Source organism: Rhea americana, unplaced genomic scaffold, assembly GCF_003343005.1.
Source record: "Rhea americana isolate MKP2758 unplaced genomic scaffold, rheAme1 scaffold_284, whole genome shotgun sequence".
Classification (NCBI taxonomy): Eukaryota; Metazoa; Chordata; class Aves; order Rheiformes; family Rheidae; genus Rhea; species Rhea americana.
Genome location: NW_028186406.1, coordinates 852,338 through 874,419, shown reverse-complemented (window position 1 = coordinate 874,419; position 22,082 = coordinate 852,338). Strand labels below are relative to the sequence as shown.

At 40.0% G+C, this 22,082-nt stretch overlaps 1 protein-coding gene across 1 annotated transcript; it reads left to right on the top strand.

Annotated features, from left to right (window-relative positions):
- The first annotated feature begins 359 nt into the window (after window positions 1–359).
- SDAD1 (SDA1 domain containing 1) lies at window positions 360–20,363 on the top strand. The gene is made up of 22 exons (XM_085308843.1): window positions 360–562; window positions 914–1,018; window positions 1,716–1,814; window positions 2,004–2,114; window positions 3,505–3,576; window positions 3,669–3,769; window positions 5,340–5,397; window positions 6,315–6,389; window positions 7,244–7,345; window positions 7,896–7,965; window positions 8,784–8,887; window positions 9,183–9,240; window positions 9,926–9,984; window positions 10,663–10,739; window positions 12,224–12,321; window positions 12,769–12,845; window positions 13,237–13,369; window positions 15,037–15,134; window positions 15,587–15,777; window positions 16,275–16,359; window positions 16,755–16,916; window positions 20,126–20,363. The coding sequence occupies exons 1-22, from the start codon at window positions 473–475 to the stop codon at window positions 20,174–20,176; spliced, it is 2,076 nt and encodes a 691-aa protein (XP_085164969.1). The 5' UTR covers window positions 360–472; the 3' UTR covers window positions 20,177–20,363.
- Window positions 20,364–22,082: the final 1,719 nt, after the last annotated feature.

Below are 22,082 nucleotides of genomic sequence, written 5' to 3'. Positions count from 1 at the left end.
AGGACAACATAGATTATAGTTGGCATTGCTGGAAGACAAAAGGAAGGGCAAAGGTGGTAGACTTCCCTTGCAGAGAGTGGTTCTGTATGGTTGTGCAGGAGCTGAAAAGGGACGACTGCTATGAAGYCGTTGTCCGAGCAGCCATCCTTTTTTGGCCTGCAGCAGCCGTTTCAATGATGTAATTCTCTGACTAATATTAGCTAATGTGCATATTGTCAGCCCCSTCCGCTGTGCCTGCACGCAGCAGCTGCCAAACACTGCGCGACAGGCGCCGCGGCGGCGAACCCGCTGCTCGAAGAAGTTTGTCCCTCCGCGGCGCTTGTCAGGGGGCGGGGCCGACATGGCGGCGCCCAGCTGATAGCTCACGTGGCTGCGGCGGCGGCTCGCCGAGAGGTGCGGAGAGGGGCGGCGCGGCAGCGGCAGCAGCAGCAGCAGCAGCAGCAGCAGCAGCAGCAGCAGCAGCAGCAGCAGCATGTCGGGCCGCCAGGGGAACAAGCTGCCCAGCAACCTGCCCCAGCTGCAAAACCTCATCAAGCGCGACCCGACCTCTTACACGGAGGAGGTGAGAGAGCGGGGGGCGCCCCAGTAACGGCACCTTYCGCGGGGGTGGTGGGGGCGCGGCCGAGGCGCCCCGGAGTGTGGGGGTGCTGGGGCCCGGTCTAATCAGGAAGCTGCGGGGGGCTTTGGGCGCTTCTCTGCTTTAAGGAAAGGAAGAAGACGATTAAAGAAAAAGAGAGAGAGAGAGAGATGGGCTCTTTGGGATCCCAAGCACTGGGCTGTTTGCTGGTGCGTGCTGGTGGAGTGGGATAGGGCCTTGTATCTCTGCTCGAAAGGGTAGGAAGTTAATTCTGCTGTAAAGGCTGCTTTGAAGGAAACACTGTGTGTGTGTGTGTGTGTGTGTGTGTGTGTTTAGTTTCTCCAGCAGTATCACCACTACCAGTCCCATGTGGAGATTTTCACATTCCAACCGGATAAGCCCAGTAAGGAGCTGGCGGAACTGGTGATGTTTCTGGCACAGGTAAGCTACTGTCCTTCTGAAGGAAAACTTTTGAGCTAGCCCGAGCCATTCACCAGGCACGAAGTCTTCAGCTTGAATACGATTATGAAAGAATACGTTTCACACAGTTTTGCTGTGATGGCCCTGAAGGCATTGGCATTGTTGTAAAGCTGCCAAGATTTCTGTAGCAGTATTGTCTGTTTCCAGGAAAGCAAGATTTGCCTTTTTTTTGGGGGGGGGGGGGGGGGAAAGATTTTATAATTGCACAGTGCGTTTTAAATATGGACAGCTGACAGTAATTTGTTTGTAGTTGAGTATAGTTGGACAAACTCTTTTCAGTGGTCCCGTGTGACAGGACAAGAGGCAATGGGTAGAAACTGAACCCCAGGAAGTTCCGCCTGAACATGAGGGGGAATTTCTTCCCAGGGAGAGTGACAGAGCACTGGCACAGGTTGCCCAGAGAGGATGTGGAGTCTCCTTCTCTGGAGATCTTCAAGGCCCGCCTGGATGCAACCCTGTCTAACATGCTGTAGGTGACYCTGCTGAGCAGGGAGGTTGGACTAGATGATCTCCAGAGGTCCCTTCCAGCCTTACTGATTCTATGATTCTGTGGAAGAAGAGCTTTCTAGGTCATCTATCATAACTCTCACTTTCTTAGAGTTATTGTGTAGGTGAAGTTTTTCTATTAGAGAACTCAGTTAAGACTGTCTTTACCCAGGTGGCCCACTGCTACCCAGAACACATGGCTAACTTTCCACAGCAACTGAAAGAACTGCTTTCTTATCACCATACAGTCTTGGATACAGATCTTCGAATGGTAAGGCTGACACTGAATGGTCTCGTGCTTGTTAATAACAAGTTTTAGGCAGATTGCATCCTGCAGTTAAAGAACACCTGTATGAGATTAGAGCCTACAACTTCCTTTTGATTTTTTTAATAACTATTGAAACTGTGGAGTGTTACCGAAGTGTGAGTTTTGGTTCTGATCCCTGCTTCTTTATTACAGACGTTCTGTAAGGCTTTGATCTTGTTAAGAAACAAGAATCTAATAAATCCAACAAGTTTGCTGGAACTCTTCTTTCAACTGTTGCGGTGTCATGATAAACTTCTACGAAAAGTAAGCTATACTTACAATACTGTTCTTGATTTCTACTGGGTTTTGACCACCTTAAAAGAAGTAATGCAGCACTGGCAGGCAGCTGGTTTGCTTTTCTTRGTAGCAAAATAGGTAAGCTTAAAATAGCTCTTTTCTTCAGCCACTGTGTATGCCAAAGACAAGATTTGATCTATATGTGTGATTAGCAATGACGCATGCTGCTGTAAACTACTTGACGTAGTATTGCTGTTTTTAGACCTGTTCTGCGTTTGAAGTTGAGCAGCTCAGAAGTATCTGTAGCTGAAAACTGTAAGCACATTGTTGTCAAAATAGTGATCATTGAAATCTTGTGAAGATTTCTAAGTAAAGATGCTCGTGGTAGCCATATGGGCCCTTGTAGCCAAGAAGGCCAATGGTATCCTGGGGTGCATTAGGAAGCAAGTCGTCAGCAGGTYGAGGGTGGTGATCTTCCCCCTCTACTCAGCTCTGTTGAGGCCTCATCTCGAGTACTGTGTCCAGTTCTGGGCTCCCCAGTACAAGAGAGACATGGAGCTACTGGAGAGAGCCCAGCGTAGGGCTACATAGATGATTAGAGGCCTGCAGCATGTCCCTGATGAGGRARRRCTGTGAGAGCTGGGCCTTTTAGCCTGGAGAAGAGAAGACTGAGAGGGGATCTGATCAATGTCTACAAATACCTTAAGGGAGAGTGTCAAAGGCCAGACTTTTCAGTGGAGCCTAGTGACAGGACAAGAGGCARTGGGCACAAACTGAACCACAGGAAGTTCCGCCGAATATGAGGAGGAATTTCTTTACTGTGAGAGTGACAGAGCACTGGAACAGGTTGCCCAGAGAAGTTGTGGAGTCTCCTTCTCTGGAGATAGTCAAGGCCTGCCTGGACACAGCCCTGTCTAACATGCTCTAGGTGGCCCTGCTTGAGCAGGGAGGTTGGACTAGGGGATCTCCACAGGTCCCTTCCAACCTCAACCATTCTATGATTCTGTGATATTTAATTTCTTTTTGACATAAAAATAGTCACTTCCTACACCAAAATTACTTAACTAGCCATTAGAACATTCCTGAACTTGAAAAAAATGAATCAAGAAGGTGCTTTTTGATTTTGCTTTTTTGTAAAAGCTATGCTTTATGCTATTCATTTTTCTGCCTCACTGTTTGTACTGTAAATTAAGCAGACTGTTCAGATACATTAAATTGGGCATATCTGAAGCTTTATGGGATAGCTTGTTGTTTTTCCAATTTTGCCTTCCAAAAGGCAAAATAATATTTAACACAGTGGTTATCAGTTCTCTCTCTCTCATTAGTGTACTCACACACTTTGGGGAGATTGTAGTACATCTGTGGTGCTTCCTGCATGGCTTCTGTAGGTAATTCCCTCTTATCTCTTCATTTACAGACTTTGTATACGCACATTGTGTCAGACATCAAGAACATAAATGCTAAACATAAGAACAATAAAATGAACACAGTAAGTATTTTAGCATTCAGATTTATGTCAGTTTACCTCTTCATATTGTGAAAAAATTCTAATAATAGACTTTCTCTTAACTTTTTTCTTAGACACTGCAGAATTTCATGTACACTATGTTGAGAGACAGCAATCCCACTGCTGCCAAGATATCTCTGGATGTCATGATTGAACTTTACAGAAGGAATATATGGTAGGATGGCAATCCCAAACTGATTCCCCGCTTACCATGAGACAGTCCTCTTAACATCACTCTTGGAATTTAGTGCAAAACCTAACATGGAGGGGCTGTGGCTTGACATATTTATCCTGTTTGTGAACTAGATTGAATCTTAGACATTTTATTTTACAAATAATATAGAAATTGCTTGTAGTATAGTTGAGTAAGTGCTGTGCATGACCTGTTTTTTTGAGCTTTTTCACATAAATGCTAATACAATGGAGAGATAGGAAATTTGCTTTTTGTTTTTCTTTATAGTTTGCAAGATCATTCTAGATGACTGATCTAATAGATTTTTTTTTTCCCCTGAGGCTATAAGATAGCTCCTATTTTTAGTAAATAGTGTCCTGAATAATTGCAGCCTGCAGCTTAGAAAAAATGCTGGAAGGGGTAACAGCACACTGAATACTGTCAGTTGTTCTTTCATGCCTCAGATGTTGTGAAGTCATTCTTTATTGTTTTTAAAAAAATGCCCAAGCAGATGTTACCTAGTGGGAAATTGTATGAGAAGATGGCATTTGTTTACTCTCACCTGCTTCTCGATTGCAAAAGCACATTATAATTTTTAAGCTGCCCAGTTTCTACCTCCCTTATTCTTCCTGGTTCTTGAACAGAAAGAATGCTTCCTAATGCTTCTTCTGTATGAAGAAGCCATATGAATTTGGCTAGTGATACTGCTAGTGTGCAGTGTATCTGCTGCTACAGAGGCAGAACATTAGTGGTGCGGTTCCTGCGTTCTTACCTGGGGAGAATTCCCACTGGCTTTTGCATGAGTTGTGCTAGGATGTGAATGTCACTACTGCTCTTTTTATGCATTACAGGGAGGCAACGGCTGATGGAAGGCATACTGTACCAGCATGTAGTTGAGCTTAAGGAGTTCTGATGTATAGTATTCCAGAAAATACCATCTATTCTGTGGCACAAACAAAAATGTCATGGTGGCTATGTTAAGATTTCTGGTGTAGCAGTGAGATGAGAACTGTTACAATGGAGAGAAAACAGGGACAGCTTAAAATATACGAATGTTGTTCAAAGGAAAGGGTTCTGCAGTTTTAATAAATAGTTTTGTAAGCACATGAGATTTAGCTAAGTTCAAATTTTTATATTTCTTGTAAACCCTTATTTTTAGGAGATAAATTATAAACTATCTCAAAACTTTTCAGCAGCTTTCTAGCATAAATCAGAATTCTGCATTGATTTTATCAGGCAGTGTTTTTATTTTTATCAGTGGAAAAAATGTAACAACTGTCTTCCATTATTCTACTGTAGATTCATTTTCATTTTCACAGTCCAGCTGCCCCCTTTTTTCCACAGTATGAAAAACATAAATGTGTCTGTTCATCTAGATGAAGCCACTGTTATGTTAGAAAAATAGAAGAAAATGACATTCAGAAACATAACTGTGAGCCTATGTGAATATTGAGGGATTTGATTCTAATGCGCCTTCATGCTTATTAGGAGTCCTATTTTACACCCCTACRTTTTCTAAGAATGTTGAAATGGCCCAACTTGAAGTAAAAGACGATGTCTTGTTTTATTCCAGGAATGATACCAAAACAGTAAATGTTATCACGACTGCTTGCTTTTCCAAAGTGACGAAGGTGAGAACAAAAATGATTTGGTGTAACAGTGGATTTTACCAAAGCTGTTACCTCCCTGTGGATGAACCTCTATTTCTGTACCCTAACTGCCGATGAATTTCATCGATTATTTGTCTTGTTTCATTTTCAAAGTATCACTGATACTGTGGGAGGAGGAGGCATTTAGTTCTTACCTGCAAAGCAGCAGAATTGGCAGCTTGTCTTCTAACAAGTGCAGGTTGGCATAGAGGGCAGGATACTTTCCAGTTAGTCGGAAGTAATTGTCAGAGTGTCACTGCCTTATAACTGGTACTGTAAGGCTTTCATTTATGAGATGTGAAGACAGTTGCTATCCTGCTTGTGGTTTGAATGGATATGAGGCTTGCTGCCATCTGATTAGGTTCTACAGTGCTGGACATTCTAAGAAAGCATATTATGGTTTGAGAAAAGTTCTTCCATGATAAAGATTCAAAAGCTGTTCTATATAATACTAACAACAACAAAAAAAAAAAGTTGGGGGGAGAGGAAGGAAGACCTGACCATCCCATATAAACTAATTAAAGCTTGGAGTTCTGAACATCGTGGCTCAGGTATTGGCTATGCAGGAGTTCTTGATAATTGTGGCATGGAGCAATTAGATTGATACTTCTGTGAAGAACCATAGTAAGAGAATTTGCATGTTAAAATTTGCTAGCAGCATTGTGGAAGCCCAGCTGCTTGCTGACTCTTCATATGCTTCTGGTTTGCTGTTGAGAATTGGCAGCAAAGGCCAGCCGTGTTTGTGCATAATGCGTGTGCTTTTCAGTCTTTGATCTGATTTGTTTTCTGTTCATACAAATGATTGGAGTGGCTTGGTGTGACTTAAGATAGGGATGTTTGGCTGTTGTAACTCGCCTGTCTCTTTATCCAGTCCTACCTAAACTTACTTTGTTTTTCAGGTATTAGTTGCTGCTTTGAAGTTCTTCCTTGGGAGAGATGAAGATGAGAATCAAGACAGCGACTCAGAATCTGAGGTGGGTATTGCAGTTAAATCTTCTGCTCATGATTCTTCAAATGCTAATAGAGCTATCATCCTGCTAAACCTGCGTACACTAGTCTGTCTGTTTCTGTATTACTGTGTTTTCCTTGTTTCCTCAGCTTGTTTGTCCACCTGACAAAAGCCTTTAATGTTTTCGAAAAGCTTCTAATGATTTTGACAGCTGGCTACTATTGATAGCAGGATGCCTTTGCCATCTCTCTCCAGATTGATACTAAGAGTTCCTCCCTTCTCTTGCTGCCATTGTGCAGGAATCAATTTATTGTAACAGCTAACCAGGCACTGGTTCATCTGGTTTGTTCAGCTAATGAATTGCTAGAAGTGTAATGCCCTTTTGTGGGGAAAGGCTTTCACCTGGTAATTAGGAAGGAGAGTTAACTTTTTTTGGCTCTACTTTGGATTTCTCTTAGTCTTTAGTTCTACCTCCTGGGCTCTGTTTCTCATTTATGTACAAGTGAACATAATTCAGTGAAATACGTTATCCTGAGAATGCTGATAATGTGATTTCAGTCTTGAACCTCAACATACAAGGATATTGTTTATTTGGGTGCCACTGAATAATACTCTGTGATTACCTAGCTATAAGAACTACTGTGTTGCTTACTGTTACCTCTTTTTAATCTGTTTTGTATGTAGATATATGGCTAGTTTTTTAGAATCAAGATTTTAAGTGCTAATGTTTATGTATGATCAAATTTAGGATGGAAGAGAGAGAGGGAAGTTTTCAAATACAGTACGTRATCCTGAAAAATATTGATATTTTTTGTTTCTCTGCTTCCCATTGAAGCCTGATTGCACCTGAGTCTTATTTTCCTCATGTTCTTTCTGAAGGATGATGGCCCCACAGCCAGAGATCTGATGGTGCGGTATGCAACTAATAAAAAAACCACCAAGCGCAAGAAGAAACTGGAGAAGGCTATGAAGGTCCTCAAGGTGAGGAAATTAGCATCTGACTTGTTAGCATTTTTGTGTAACCTTTCAAGTGCAAGAATTCTGTTGTTTTTAGCTAGCTTTTGTCCTCTCTTCTAGATAAAGCTCCTCAAGTGTTCTAGCATCCATTGGCTGGGTGTATGCCATGTTTGCCTGGGAGAGAGGTCTTTTAAAACAGATTTGTCTAGTATAAGCTGTGGACTAATTTTAGTCTAGGGTACCTCTCATGTGGTCCCCTACTTGAGTACATTGTGTCCCGAAGTAATTACTATCTGCTGTCTAAATGGCAATTTGCTAAACAGAAACGGCTATCTCGGAACAAGTATCTGTACTTACTGGGTAACATTTATGCAGCTCCTGTTGCCTCTGAGGTCCAGTGGCTGAAAAACATATGCAATTGAAAGAATGTCTTTCTTAAAATCAAAGCACATTTCTTTGAAGGGAATAATGGGGAATAGCAGCTTTCAACAGCAACCTGAAACTGAGGCATCTACAGCTTTAGGGGAAAGAAAAAATGTCTCATTTATTTATTTTTTTTTTTTTTGCCATACAGAAACAGAAGAAGAAGAGCAAGCCAGAGGTGTTCAACTTTTCTGCTATTCACTTGATTCATGATCCCCAAGGTAAGTAGGGATCCTGTTCTGTGTTCTTTTTCGATTGTYCTGCAAATGCTAATATTAGAGTGTTAACAATTGTGCAACCAGAATAAAAATGGCAAGTAGTTACATATGCAACAACATGATGCTTGTAGCATGCTTTCCCAATGTCTCATAGTACTTCAGAAAAGTAATTTAAAACTTATTGTGCTTGTCCAAGTTAATGTTACACTTCTGTATCTTCAGACAAGGAAGGAGCAATGTCACATTCATCCACTTCAGCTTGCTACACACCTGCCTCTTCCTTGTATGTGTCAGGGCCATAACTTATGTAAATGGGGAATACTTTTATCTCTTGATAACTTTGTTTTTTAGGTTTTCTCTTTAGTTTTGATATGAGTAAATTGTTTTGGTGGTTAAAGATGGGCTACCACCATTTAGAAATTAATTTGTTACTAGTCTGACATTTGTCTAATATTGTTTGACTTTATTTCAGTCTGATATATTGCACCTGTGGGGATTTTGTTTTTCAGGTAGATCYAAAATGTATTTAAAAACCCCTAGCTTTAAATGCTAATCCTGTATTTTTGATGTTGTGGAGCTTCAGTTTTCCTTTATCTTGCACCTGTGCACAGATTTAGACTTTTGATGCACATGACAGGAGAAAGAGCTGCTCAGAAGCAGTGTTCTTGGGCACCTTCAGTTTCTTCTAGCAAGGACACTGAAGCTTGAAAAAGCCTGACTGCCTTTTTAAACTGAGTTTGGACTGAATTCTACGTTGTGCTCTATAATCTGCCTTGCACCTGTTTCTTTCTCTTTTTTTTTTTTTCTTTTTTTTTCCCTAGACTTTGCAGAGAAACTGCTGAAGCAGCTGGAGAACTGTAAAGAACGATTTGAAGTGAAGATGATGTTCATGGACCTCATTTCTAGGCTGGTTGGAATACATGAGGTACCTACTAAGTTAATGTTAGTGGGTTATTGACTTAATGTGAGAAGCTTGCTTGCAGCTTTGTAAGCACTGCCCTGCTTCAAATATGGTACATGTTAAGAAGAACCATTTTCTGGATTTCACAGAGATAGAGATTGAGATTGAGCCTTGTATTTCCTTTGAACAAGTGACTTTCCTAACTCCCCTTATTTTCCCYTTAAGCTCAAATAGGAGAATGTCTTGTCGTGGCCTAAGAAGGCGATCTCAGTTAAAGGGGAAGAAGCTAATCTGCCACAATTTTTTTCTTTCTCCACAGCTTTTCCTTTTTAACTTCTATCCCTTTGTTCAGAGATTCCTACAGCCCCATCAGAGAGGTAAGCAGCTACTGGTAGATAATAATGCTGGTCCATTATGTCACATATACAGTCAGTTAGTAGAAGTGTTACTGTAAATGAGTAAGCAACAGTAGCTTAGTAGGGAGTAATAAGTTGGAATAGTCCAAAAAGGTTGGATGAAGGAAGGTCAAGAACACAGGTGATTTTCCTTTCCCCTCTCCTTGCCTCCCCCAGTTCTCCTACTGGGCAAAAAGCCCCAGTTGCCAGAAATGCAGGGCCCTTCAGACTAAGGGGGCTATGTGTCACAACTAGTGGTGTTAGCAGTTGAGAAAATCCAGAAGTGGAATAGAAATGAACCTGCTGAGTTCCTAGTTCCTTGGAGATTCTGACAAGCTTAGCAAAGCTATGACTGCTTTKTGCTGCTTTGTTTGACCGGTGTTTCAGTCTAGAACTGGAGCATTTAAGTGTTGCTGGCAGTCTAAGGGCACGCGCTACCATTGGGTGGATAGCAGATGAGCTCCTRATGTTTGAAGGCAGAGGGTGATACAGAAGAAATTGTTGTACAAGATGGTCCAAATAAATGCCAACTGAAATGTCTTTGAGACTAAGAGACTGGGTGCCTTGTTGATTTACTGTATTTGTGGAGGTGTTTATCAGCTCAGTTTATCAGAGTAGGCCACAGCAATTTACTTTGACATCTTTTTCCCATTTTTTGTTTTTCCAGAAGTGACAAAGATTCTTCTGTTTGCTGCACAAGCTTCACATCAGCTAGTACCACCAGAGGTCAGGACTCCATCAAGTTTCAGTGACGTTAAAAATAGGCAGCAGGCCAGCATGGAAATATAATTGCTTGAGTGCATTGATTGAGTGTGAGGAAACAGGGAATCTGGTCAGACCCCTTGTATTGAATACCAAAGCAATCCCAAAATGATTAAAACTCACTGGCAGAATATTTCTTTAGTAAGATTTGTTGGGAGATTTATGTAATGCAAAAATTCCTTTTTGGAGATCTACACTAGTGCCTGGGCATTTTAGTTACTGACTCCATGTCTCCATTTTGTCCTATGAGCTTTATAAGCCCAGAAAGAAAAACAAAAATCATCAAAAAACCCAATTTCTCTGTAGTGCCTGCTATTTTTCTACAGGATAGCTCTTTTCTTGATATTTTGGATGGTTTGAAAGGCATATGTGAGTTTTTGTTCCTGTTAGCTGCTTTTTTAAGTTCTGAGGGGTTGTTTTGTATAAAGAGAAATAACCTTCACCCCGAATATCTGCATTTCTGCAGGAGAATCTATATGTTGAAAATATCTGCAGGTTACAGTGACAAGACCTGGGCTCTACCTTTCTGTGAAAAGGGGCTCTGTTGCCTGCTATATGCTGTTACTTAACAAAATGTAAACATTTTGACAATTTTTTAAATACACATACTGCATTTTGAATACTTCTTTTTTTTCTTTTCAGATTATCCAGTCAGTGTTAATGACTATAGCAAACAACTTTGTCACCGACAAGAATTCTGGAGAAGTTATGACTGTGGGGTCAGTACAAAATCTCATGCAAACCATAAGACTGTCTTGGAATGTGGAAAATGTATTTATTTTTAAACCACCTGCAACTGATTCTTATCATTCATGCTATGCTTTCAAGAACCTGCTGGAATAAAAAAAAAAAATAGGGCAATTGAGGTGGGGAGGGGTTGGGGGGAGAAGAGGCAGTGTTTTAAGTTGTTAAATAACTTCTGAATGCTTCAAAAAAGTGGGTTCTCTAGTATAGTCAGTGCTATGACCAATGGGCACAAACTGAACCACAGGAAGTTCCGCCTGAAGGTGAGTGGGAATTTCTTCCCTGTGAGAGTGACAGAGCACTGGCACAGGTTGCCCAGAGAGGTTGTGGAGTCTCCTTCTCTGGAGATCTTCAAGGCCCGCCTGGATGCAACCCTGTCTAACATGCTGTAGGTGACCCTGCTGAGCAGGGAGGTTGGACTAGATGATCTCCAGAGGTCCCTTCCAGCCTTACTGATTCTATGATTCTATGCTCCATTCTTGTTACTTCCTCATTTGGCCTTGTGCTTTTATTGTCCATGATACTATGTTATTTCTCTTTTGAGGGTATAAAAACTGTAGTCTGTGAATTAAAATAGCCTGTATTTGTGTAAACTCAGTGACTGGACAGCATTGTAATTCAGGACTTGGAGTTTACATGTTTAGTGGAAGAAATTTCGTTACTGGTACCAAATTTAAATATTGCTGTTAGTGAAATATAGCATTCTTGCTTTGACCTCTTGAGAGAGGTATACTTTCATAAAACCTCTTGTATAAACAGTGTGGAGTATGATTAGGAAATGGAGGAGAGAATTGTGCTGTCCTGAAAAATAAAGGAAGAGTTGGCAGGGGAACACAACTATTTGGAACTATGTTTTGATTTTTGAGCAGATTTTTTGTTTTTTGGGGGGTGGGGTRGAGGTTGCTGGTTTTTTGGTGTGGTTTCAGTGCAAAAGTGAAGCTTAGTATAAAGCATATGCATGAAGATAGTTTAAAAGACAATTTATGTGAGTGCACAGACCTCTGATATTCTGTTCTTGGCCTGTTTATGGTTGACTGAAGAACTGCTGCTTGATTTTGCTTGGCTTAGCCATGATGATTATTTGCCTACCTTTTGCTTCTCTTTTTGGACCTAGACTTCAGTCGCCATTAGGCCTATTCTCATTATTCTCATTAGGCCATGAGAATAATGGCACTGTCAACAACTTAATGCATTACATTTCAAGCAGTCAGGCACTGGCAGTCTGCACAACTGGAGATCCAACAAAATAGCAGCTGGAGGGTACAGAATATGAGCCAAAGAATGAGGATTTTGGAGAACTGTGGCAGAGACTGCATCTTCTGATGTTCTTGTCTTTTATACCTAGTTTTGTAGAAATGTCCTGTAAGATTCTTTGATTCAGTCTATTGCTGGGTCAGTCTCAATTGGGAGTCTCTCCCAATTGTGTTACTGAAAAAATATTTCATTTTCAATTTTCTAGAATCAATGCGATAAAAGAAATCACTGCAAGATGTCCTTTAGCCATGACTGAAGATCTGCTCCAAGACCTTGCTCAATACAAGACTCATAAAAATAAAAGTAAGTCTATTGCATGGATATGATTTTTAGATTTTCTTTTTTCTCTTTCTTGTATCATCTTGTCTTCCATTGCATTGTTTACAGCCTTCAGAAATGTAATGTGGTGTTAATTCTTTTTACTGTGAGATTGAGTGATGTAACTTCTAATGGTAGTCTRTCAAATTTCTCTACTTATTTTGAATGTATGTAGGTAGATGACTAAAGCAGTCAAAGGTAGTTGTGGCAGGGGAAATAGCAAAACTGAAGAAAACAACTGTTTGCTGAGGAAGATTTGACCCTAAATAACAGTTGGATCTTGGAGAAATGAGTGGGAGCTTTGATTTCAGAAAAGTCTATGAGTGGGCTGTAAATGCTTATTTTTTGAGCGGGCTTTTCTTTTGCTCGAGATTCTAGTTTTTCTCCCCTGTACTTAATCCCGATTTTATTTATCTTTTATTTTGACGATAGATGTGATGATGTCTGCAAGAACTCTAATACACCTCTTCCGTTCACTGAATCCAGAGATGTTGCAGAAGAAATTCAGGGTAAGTGTTTGTGCACTGCATTCATYATAGAAACAAGCTTACATGCTGAAAAGTGATGCTGATGCAACTAATCTCCTTATGCCCTGGGGAATGCAATGAAATCACGCATGCATTTTAGGAAAGCATGTGTTGTCCCCATGCCTGCTTACTTGCTGCATTTTGTTTGGCATGGCTATGTTTTGTTTCAAGGCTTCTTCACTTTGAATTTATCAAACTCATTGATAGAAAAATTGTGCTACAGAAAGTTGACTATCTTCATAGAATTTGTTCAGCCTTTTTTAATAATTCAAGATCACTTATTTCATCAGAGAAAAGTCATCTTAAAAAATGAAACAGAATTTGTGAGATTGAAAACAGCAATCTGCTTAACRTGTATTTTACTTACTTACAGGGTAAGCCTACTGAGGCCTCGTTGGAAGCCAAGATTCATGAATATGGAGAGCTAGATGCAAAAGATTATATTCCAGGAGCAGAAGTACTGGACGTTGATAGTCAAGAGGAAAAGAGAGGAAAACAAGAGGAAGGTTGGCCTTGTCTCTTTATTATTTCTGTTTTATGTATTGTTGTTACTAAGACTGTTGTTGCACATAAAATGTGATGTTTGTCTGTTTAGTTTGCTGCTGTAACACTCTGCGTGCCCTGGGCATGTCTGCATTTGTCCATTAAGAAGCACTGATTCTATCCTGGAGTGAGTGTGATTCATCCAGTGAAGTCTGATACTTGCTATATGATAGACACRCTTGTTAGAGCTAGAAAAGAAAGGGTCATGTTGTCTATGCAATTTATATGGGTGGGAATATTGTACAGCTTTGAAACTGCATGTSTTTGTCCCTTTCCAAAAGGAAAGCTTTTGTTGCTTATTAGAAAACATGAAATTGAAAAAAAAGTATTTCAATTAGTAGTTAGTTACTTAATTTGTTTCTGGTGTAAAAGCTCCACACAACCTGCAACACCTGCCTGAATTGGAAAAAAGGTGGGGAAGGACTTGAAACTTAAGTCACAAGAGTTTTGCAAATCAAGGCTGAGGTGCCATGGAGATGTATTAGAGGAATATATGTGCCCTGACATGCCCTTTTTCTTATTCATTTGAATGCAGAGATTAGAAAACAAGAACTTTCTCTGCCTTCAGTTTTTGAGTTGATTCTTAACTATTCAAAGTGATGAAGTTTTACAAGAAGCAATGTGTGTACTGTAGAAAACAACTGTCAAACTTACCTACAAATTGCATTGCTTTCRTCTTTGGTTACATGATGGGGGATATCATGGAATATTGCTGAACACTGTAATGAGGATTAGTATCTGTGAACTACTGCATTTCAGATACTCTTCCAAGTACACTTTAGTCATCTTGAGGATCTTGAACGTGCGTTCTGAGTTATGCTTTGCAAAACATAGGATTATTGTACAGTCTGCCTCTGTCATCTGTTAAGCAGCTGAGATGCCGACTTTTTGCAAGCTGCTTTGGCTTTTTTTATGGCTGGCTCTGTTTTGAGTGATGATGCGTACATAAATGCATTTCCTGTAAAGGCTCTGACGGCTGTTGTTCCAGTGTTGTTATGAGCTTGTAATAAAGAAGTATATTAAGGAGACTGCAGTTGACAGTAATGACAAGATRCACTAGGTGTTTTAAGCAGTCTGTTTCAGGTGTGCGTGTTCTCAGATATCGTGCTGACCTATGCTGCTTTCACTATAAAAATGAGTGCTTGTAGCTGAATATGGTTGAGGCAGGYGATGTGGATGCACCACGAAATGAATGCTGAGATTTTTTTTTTYCTTTTTGGTACGATGGCTACCAGGGTTAGGTGCTGTGACACTCAGGACATTGCAAGCTGGACAGAAACTGGTAAACTGGTAGCACAAGTGGGGTTTGGAGCTGAACTTGCCAGTGGGAAAGCCTGGGAGCTACTAGCCTTTTCATTGTGGATGTCTTTAGGAATATACCATTCAGAAAGAGCAATCAAATATACTTGAAGTATCAAGTGGCTTTTTAATGTCCCTGTGATTCTGAGGCTTGGGATGCTGAGATCTACAGGTGATCTGTTTGATAACTGCATTTATGCCCAGGAACATGTTTATCAGGTAGATAGTGAAAGGCAATGAGAGCCTGGGAYCTAATTTTTAAATTACTTGCAACTCAGGAAGTTGAAATGAAGCTGTACTAAAGGCTCTGTGTGCTTGTTCCCTCAAAAAGATGGATGGGAAAGTGCTAGTCTAAGTGAAGAGGAAGAGGATGAAGATGGGGAATGGATTGATGTGCACCACTCTTCAGATGAGGAGCAGCAAAAAGTAGTGAGTTTTAACTTTCTTTTACCCCACGTATCAATGTGATTTGCTATTAGTAGACYTGATTCTCTTGCTCTGTACCTTCACATGGTTGCTTACAACTGTGCAGAGCTGCACAGTGATTTTACCAGAATCAGTGAGGTGAAGCATGTGTCTGCACATGTACTGAAGGATGTACGCTGAGGGGGAATTCTGTCCCAGTGCTAAATTCCTTCAAAGCTGTAATATTTACATACCGAGTGCTTTCTTTCACTCTGAATTATTATGAGCTGATGTATTCCTTTCCTTTAATACTACATGTTGGATATAAGAATATTGAGAATGCTAACAACTGATCATAGCTTTTTCCAGCATTATTGCCCTTTTATAGGTATGTGGGAAGCAARGGTTGTGGATCATAGCGTAGAAATTGTTTTGCAAAGCTCTGGATGATTCTTCTTTTGTACTTTTTACAAAAGGCAGAGAAAATAAAAAGCATGCCCTTAGAGGAACGAAAAGCCAAAGCAGCAGYGGTCAGCACAAGTAGGCTGCTAACTCAAGAAGACTTCCACAAAATACGCCTTGCCCAGCTCTCCAAAGAGCTCAATTCTGCACCAGGAAAAGCTGCAAAGAGGAAAAACATTGAAATAGATGATGAAGAGGAGAGCAGGTAGAATATGAAATACTGATCACTACTTTTTCTCTACAGTCTGATGATTTTTAATTGCAGCAGTGTACAGAACTCTACTGTTGCATCAGGATACTCTGGTGGCATGTGGCAAACAGTAATAGGGCCTACCATGGACCCGCGCCCCAGGGATTTGTTTATACTTGAGAGGCGAGAAAAGAGGAAGAGGCAAGATGGACTGATGAAAACCATGAGACTGTTTAGCTTGTTCGGACTGACAGGAATGGTTTTTTTTTTCAGTAATAGTTGCATGCTTGTATCTCCAAAGTTTGTTAGATTATGTGATTAAAGGACTTGAAAAACAGTAATGAGAATTTGTGAGAGCTGTCCCAAGCACAAGGATTAGCCTGAGAGAGAACAAAAACTACTTCTGTGTGACTGTTTATAGAAAGACAATGGGTCAGGAGGGCATTCTGTTTTTCTTGCCAGATGGTGCTTTGTGTGTGATGACCTTTTGTTGGATTTTTGTTTGTGTGTAGGGGAGAGTTGCTTTCACTCAGAGATATTGAACATCTGCATAAGAAGCCTAAATCAGACAAGGAGACCAGATTGGCAACTGCAATGGTGAGGAACTTTGCTATTTCATATCCCCTATCTTTTTGGAGTTCTGAAGGGGTTGTATTTTCCTCTGCAAAATGAGGAGGTGGAATTGACTGTGTAAGACAGAAACCTAGCTACCATTTATGCTTTGAGATATCTTTTCTATACTATTTTTGCTGTTGYATTTTGGCCGAACCAGTTAAATGTTCACAAGTTATGATGGGAATATGAATACACAGACACCTGTTTTTTTCCCTTGCTTAATAAATACAGCCAGTAGGGAGGAATGTGTATAATATTGAGAGTCATATTGAATCTGGAATTGTAGTTTCTGGCATAAAACTTGTCATCTTAAGTCAATGTTAATTGTGGGGAAAGGAGAATGACCCCATGTTATTAAAATATGTTTTCTATTCTAGGCTGGAAAAACAGACAGAAAAGAATTTGTGAAAAAGAAAACTAAAATGAACCCATTTGCTAGCTCTACCAACAAAGAAAAGAAAAAGCAGAAGAACTTCATGATGATGAGATATAGCCATAATGTCCGGACAAAAAATAAGCGTTCTTTCAGGGAAAAACAGGTAACATTCAATATTGAGGACAGATTGGGCAGTCTGAGTGATAAACTTATAGTTCGGGTGAGGTAATATCCATCCTGTGCCTTAAGCCTTTGGTATGTAATTGGATGGCTGAGTTGCTGGAAAGCACTGTGGGCTAGGCTGCCTCTCTTGAATCCTGCCCAGGTGGAGTGTATCAGAGATTGTGGGGATTGAGAAGAAGGCTTTTGTCTGTATCTTTATAGTATGAGTTACTCTTTAACATGCATCAAGGACCAAGCCCTGGTGCAAAATCATGCCTAGGCTACGAAGGCAATGATAATGCGGTATGATTTCCTCTGTATAAGTAAGAGAAGATCATAGAAGAACCTTGATGATGATTTCATGATGAAAGAAATGTTTCCTTGACGTATTAGAGTTGTCTTTCAGAAACGGTTGTTAAATTACGTGTGTGTTTCTTGAACTCTGTATTCTTTCTCTGCCCTTTCTCATGTTACAGTCATATGGGCTCATTCGTCCTGGCCTAAGGTCATTCAACAGCTTGTCAGAAATAGACKTAGGGCACAGATCTCAGTACCTTTTTTTTAAGACTTACTTGGAACTGTTTAGAAAATCACTTCTTCAGCTTAGCATACCAACATTCTTTTACAATATGCTAATCTCAGTAGTGGAATTGCCAACTGATGCAGGTTTCAAAACAGCCCTGGCAAAACAATATACAGGTTAAACATGTCTGTTCTGTAGTCTAGTTGTTGCATGGTCCCACAGGCAGCTGTAGCAGCATAGCTGAAGAGATACCTAAGAAGGTAAAGCAAAAACCTTGGCATCTCTTTGCTTGTGAAGGCTTTGGACTGGGGACCCACACAATGCCCTCAGGGGCCTGCAGCTGAAGCTGGTAAGCACAAGGTGTTAGACAGCCCCACTCACACCCTTAGCTCAGCTGGGGATAATGCCTAAATTGAAGCARCTGTTGCTAGAGCAAAAGCCTAGGCATATCCTCTTGCCCTGCTGCATTTCACCTTGTCAGGATATATCTGTGTTAACAACAAAAGTCTGCCTTAAAATCCTTTTATCTAACCTGGCAGATGGCCGATGTAGWGTGTTACGGGGCATTATAAAATTGAATGCTCTTGAACATGTTCCAGGAAAAACTTGTTGACTAATCCACTTATGCAGGCTTCTTGGTTTTGTGCAAGTTTTTAATTTTTGTGTTTTCTTGCCAGATTCTGTCTTCTACTAGAGCATATTTAGTTTCTTCTTTTACAAAGCCTCCTTTGTAAGTTGTTTGCAGGATCCTATCAATAGGATAATGTATATTTGTTTGCCATTTGTTGCCCTAAAGGCAGCTAGACTGGAAAAAAATCTGTATAGAACTCAAGAGACAGCATGTCTGAGGTGTTTCTTGTTGCATAGGAAGATTTGGCCTAGTATCTTGAGCAGTCTTTTGTTTGCTGCCTTTTGTTCTCCCTCTCCCCAAGTAACACTGATAGCATTAACCCAGGTCTCAAACAAAACACCAGCAAAATGTAGCAAACAAACTGTTCAGCTACTCTTAGGAAACTGCTTCAAATGTTCATTCTTTTATTGAGATTTTGAGTGAATTTTGAGCCAGAGAAGTTTGGAGTAGTCAGCCAGTAGCTGCTGGAATTCAATGCAATTTATTTTGATATGACAGATAAATAATCTTAAAAAAACTAACCTCTGTTGTGGTGTCATTAATCACTCTTTCACAGATTTTAGATAAAAATTCTTTAAACTAGGCTCAGTTTTACTAAAAAGTCAYCTTGAATTGTTTCAGTCTTTATTTTTGATTAATGTTTTGAGTTTAAGCATGATAGATAAATGTCCAAAGAAGAATTTTTTGATACTCCCTCTTTTTAATTAAAAAGTTAAAATAGCTTAGGCTGCCTTTCACCTAGGCCACAGCATCAATCATGATGATGTTGACCATGATTTGGGAGTGCTTCTTAATAGTGAATTTGGAATACTGTAGTTGTCTGATACTGTATTGTTACCTGTTTTGGTGGTAGCATAAAATGGATAGTCCAGAGATACATCCCCCTACCAGTTTGCCTGAACTACACAGTAAAGTCTCTCTGAAGTGGTACAGCGCATGTAAAAGCTGTAACATCCCTTCCTTTCTCAGTTTGAAAGAAGCTCTRTAATACTCTTTCAAAATCTGCCTCTTAATCCTACTTAGCTCTCTCAAATGAATGGATGTGTTCAGGGTTTTTTTCTGATCCTTTCTAATAGAATAAAATGAGTCAGTAGAAGAGCAGTTTGTTACTTTGTTCTTTTTAATTATAGGCTCTACTAAGTGCCATACTGATACATATTGACCTTTTTTTTGTGATTCAACTTTAATTGTACTACCAAGTTCAGCTAAGCAACCACACCATTTTTGCCACTGTAGTCTTCAGCATTTCCTATTTACTACTCCCAATTTTACCTGAGTAGTTATTACTGCCTGTCTCTGAGCTGAACAAAATATTTCAGGAATTTTGCATCATTATGCATTTACTCATTAAAAATTGTGTAATTAAATTTTAGTAAAGTAAACCATTCTGAATAAATTTTACCCCAAGTTCTTAATTTTACAGATAGAAATGTTACTGTTAGTATGCTTTCTGTAGAAATTTGTGGAAATGAGATCGCAGTTGCATCCCGGTATTTGACTACTTTTCAGCTTCTTACACCACACTTAGTTGTCTACAGTTCATTCATGGTGTTGTTTGAGGTTGTCTTTTTTCTTCTTTTTATTTTATTTTTTTAATAAATAATCTGCAGCCTACCCTGTGCTCAGGGGTGTTACAGGTACACTGTTACTGGTGCCTGAATCAGCTGGTTTTAAAAGCTAGCACATGCGCATTTTTTAATCTTGGAGTCCTCCCTCCCCCCTTACCTGCAGTATACAAATGCCTTGGTAGATATGTCAGTATCTCTGCATGTGTGATGTAAGCTGTTAACCCAAACAGGAATTTTCTCTTAGGATGTTGGTCTGCTTAATGAATATTTTATGCACAGTTTTAATTGATGTGTAAATTTGAATTCTAGTGTGGTGATTTTGCCTACAGACATATCTGCTGACAGAAATAACAGTGGGAGGCATGGATGTGATTGGCATATTGAAGAGAATTGTCAGTTTGATAGTGTTACAGTCTCCTCGTCTATTTTGATACTTAAAACTAAGAGTTTGAAATACCTGAATATTCCACTGTTGTTTCATATTCCAGCTGGCTCTTCGAGATGCACTTCTGAAAAAGAGAAAACGGCTACTGAAATAACGAACTGTGAAGGAGAGAAATATTGCGTATACAGAACAGACTGATGAGGCCTTAATCCTTACAAGATTTTGATTCTGAAAGCTTTCTAGGAATCAAGGCAGTTATCTTTTATTGAATTTAAATTATTTCCAGCTAACTGTTTTTGTATGTGTAAGTATTAATTAAAATATACATTATTGTAAAAATTTTTTACTTGAAGCAGTTGATGGTAACTGGAAGGAAATCTAATCTTCTGGATCAGTCCAGAAAAAGTAAGAGTGTGTGTGTGTGTGTGTGTGTGTGTATTTATAATGTGTATGCACATCTTATGGCTGTGATTTCCCAGACTTAAAAAAATAAGCCATTTTCTGAGTAATCATTTTTACCCATTGAATAATAATAAAAAAAGAATTATTGTAGCACAGGTAAATTCAAACAGTTGATGGGAAGAACCATTTTACTACAATGTATGAGGAAACAAGAATAAAATTAGTATATGGTTTCACATTTCCATTTAAATAGAAAGGCAGAAAACTAAAGAATCTTTGTGCATCTTGTGATGTGACTTGATGGTGGGTTTTTTGTTTTAGCATGCTTGAGAATAACATGGATTTGTAATGTGGATTCTCCACCTTATACCAAGGGTTGAATTCTTGCTTCAGCCTTTACCTTAGCTGGGACCATGCATAGGTTCTCTTTCTCTTACTAGCCACCTGCTTTCACGCAACTTTTGGGAATGATGCATACTATCCTTTGTCAAATTTTGTTAGAAACTGATTTCCTTGTAGGGAAGAAATGGATCTTATTTCACAGTATAATGAGAAAGCATTTGTTTTTTCTTTAGGATGCTGGGTTAATATTTATATCCTACACCAGAATTCGCTTAATGTAGATATCTGCTTCTTGTGTTGAATACCAAATGAGACAAGAATTGCTTTTATATTGGAATATCCTTTTTTCTTCTAGGACCTGAACAGGGCCTGCTTGGTCAATTTTGATATGAGGATATTTATATTTAGAAAAAAGTCATTTTCATTCTTGCTGTTTTATCTTCTCTTGTTATGTTTGTTTTCATAACTTGCTTCCTAAAGCAAAAAGCTTGTTAAGGCTTCGAAGAAAACAGCAGAGTGTAAATCAACTGYGTTCTTCAAGCCAGTGGCTGCAACTGAAAATTAATATTCCTGCTGAGGCAAAGGCAGAGATGGTTGGATGGTGGCAGTAGCCTGACAGCACCTTGGAGGGTAGGTAGCTGTGAAGGCAYGCAGAGAAGTGGGAGCTATTGGGGCACAGTGAAAGAGTGGTARGCAGGTTGTTGAAGAGACCACAAGTACAGGGAGCAGTTTGGGAATACAAGACACATTTGTAGGAAATGCAGTTCCATTGTTTTCTCTGTTCCCTGACTATTGTCATATTTTCTGTGGGTGTGCTGAAAATGAAATACTTCTGAATTTAAAGGGAGGAGGCCTTCACTCCCCCCACCCAGTTGAGTTTAGARGCAACTGTCCTGCTGTTCTTCCTCCTTGCTATAGTTTAGAGTGCTGCTGTGGGGCAGGCATACAGAAAGAGGCACCTTTCCTCAGGTTTGTGGCCATTTCTTCTCCCCTGGTTTTTAGAGTGACAGACAGATTTTTCTAAGGCATGTGTGAGAGAGAAGCACAGGCTTGGGGAAAATCAAATAGAGTCTAAATACACCCTTTTGGGTATGTTTTTCTTTTCTTTTTTTTTTTTTTTTTTTTTTTTCCCTCCGTTACCTTCTGTGATTTCCTACCTCCAGACATGCCTCGACAGCCACGCACTGGCAGGAAGACGGTATCTGGGGGGAGGAGGGAGGGGAGGAAGAACAGAGAGGTGGCAGAGCCCAGCGGTGCCCTGGCTGTGAAAAGGGCGGCTAATGAGAAAGGGGCAGTTGATGCCGGGGCGGGTGTGT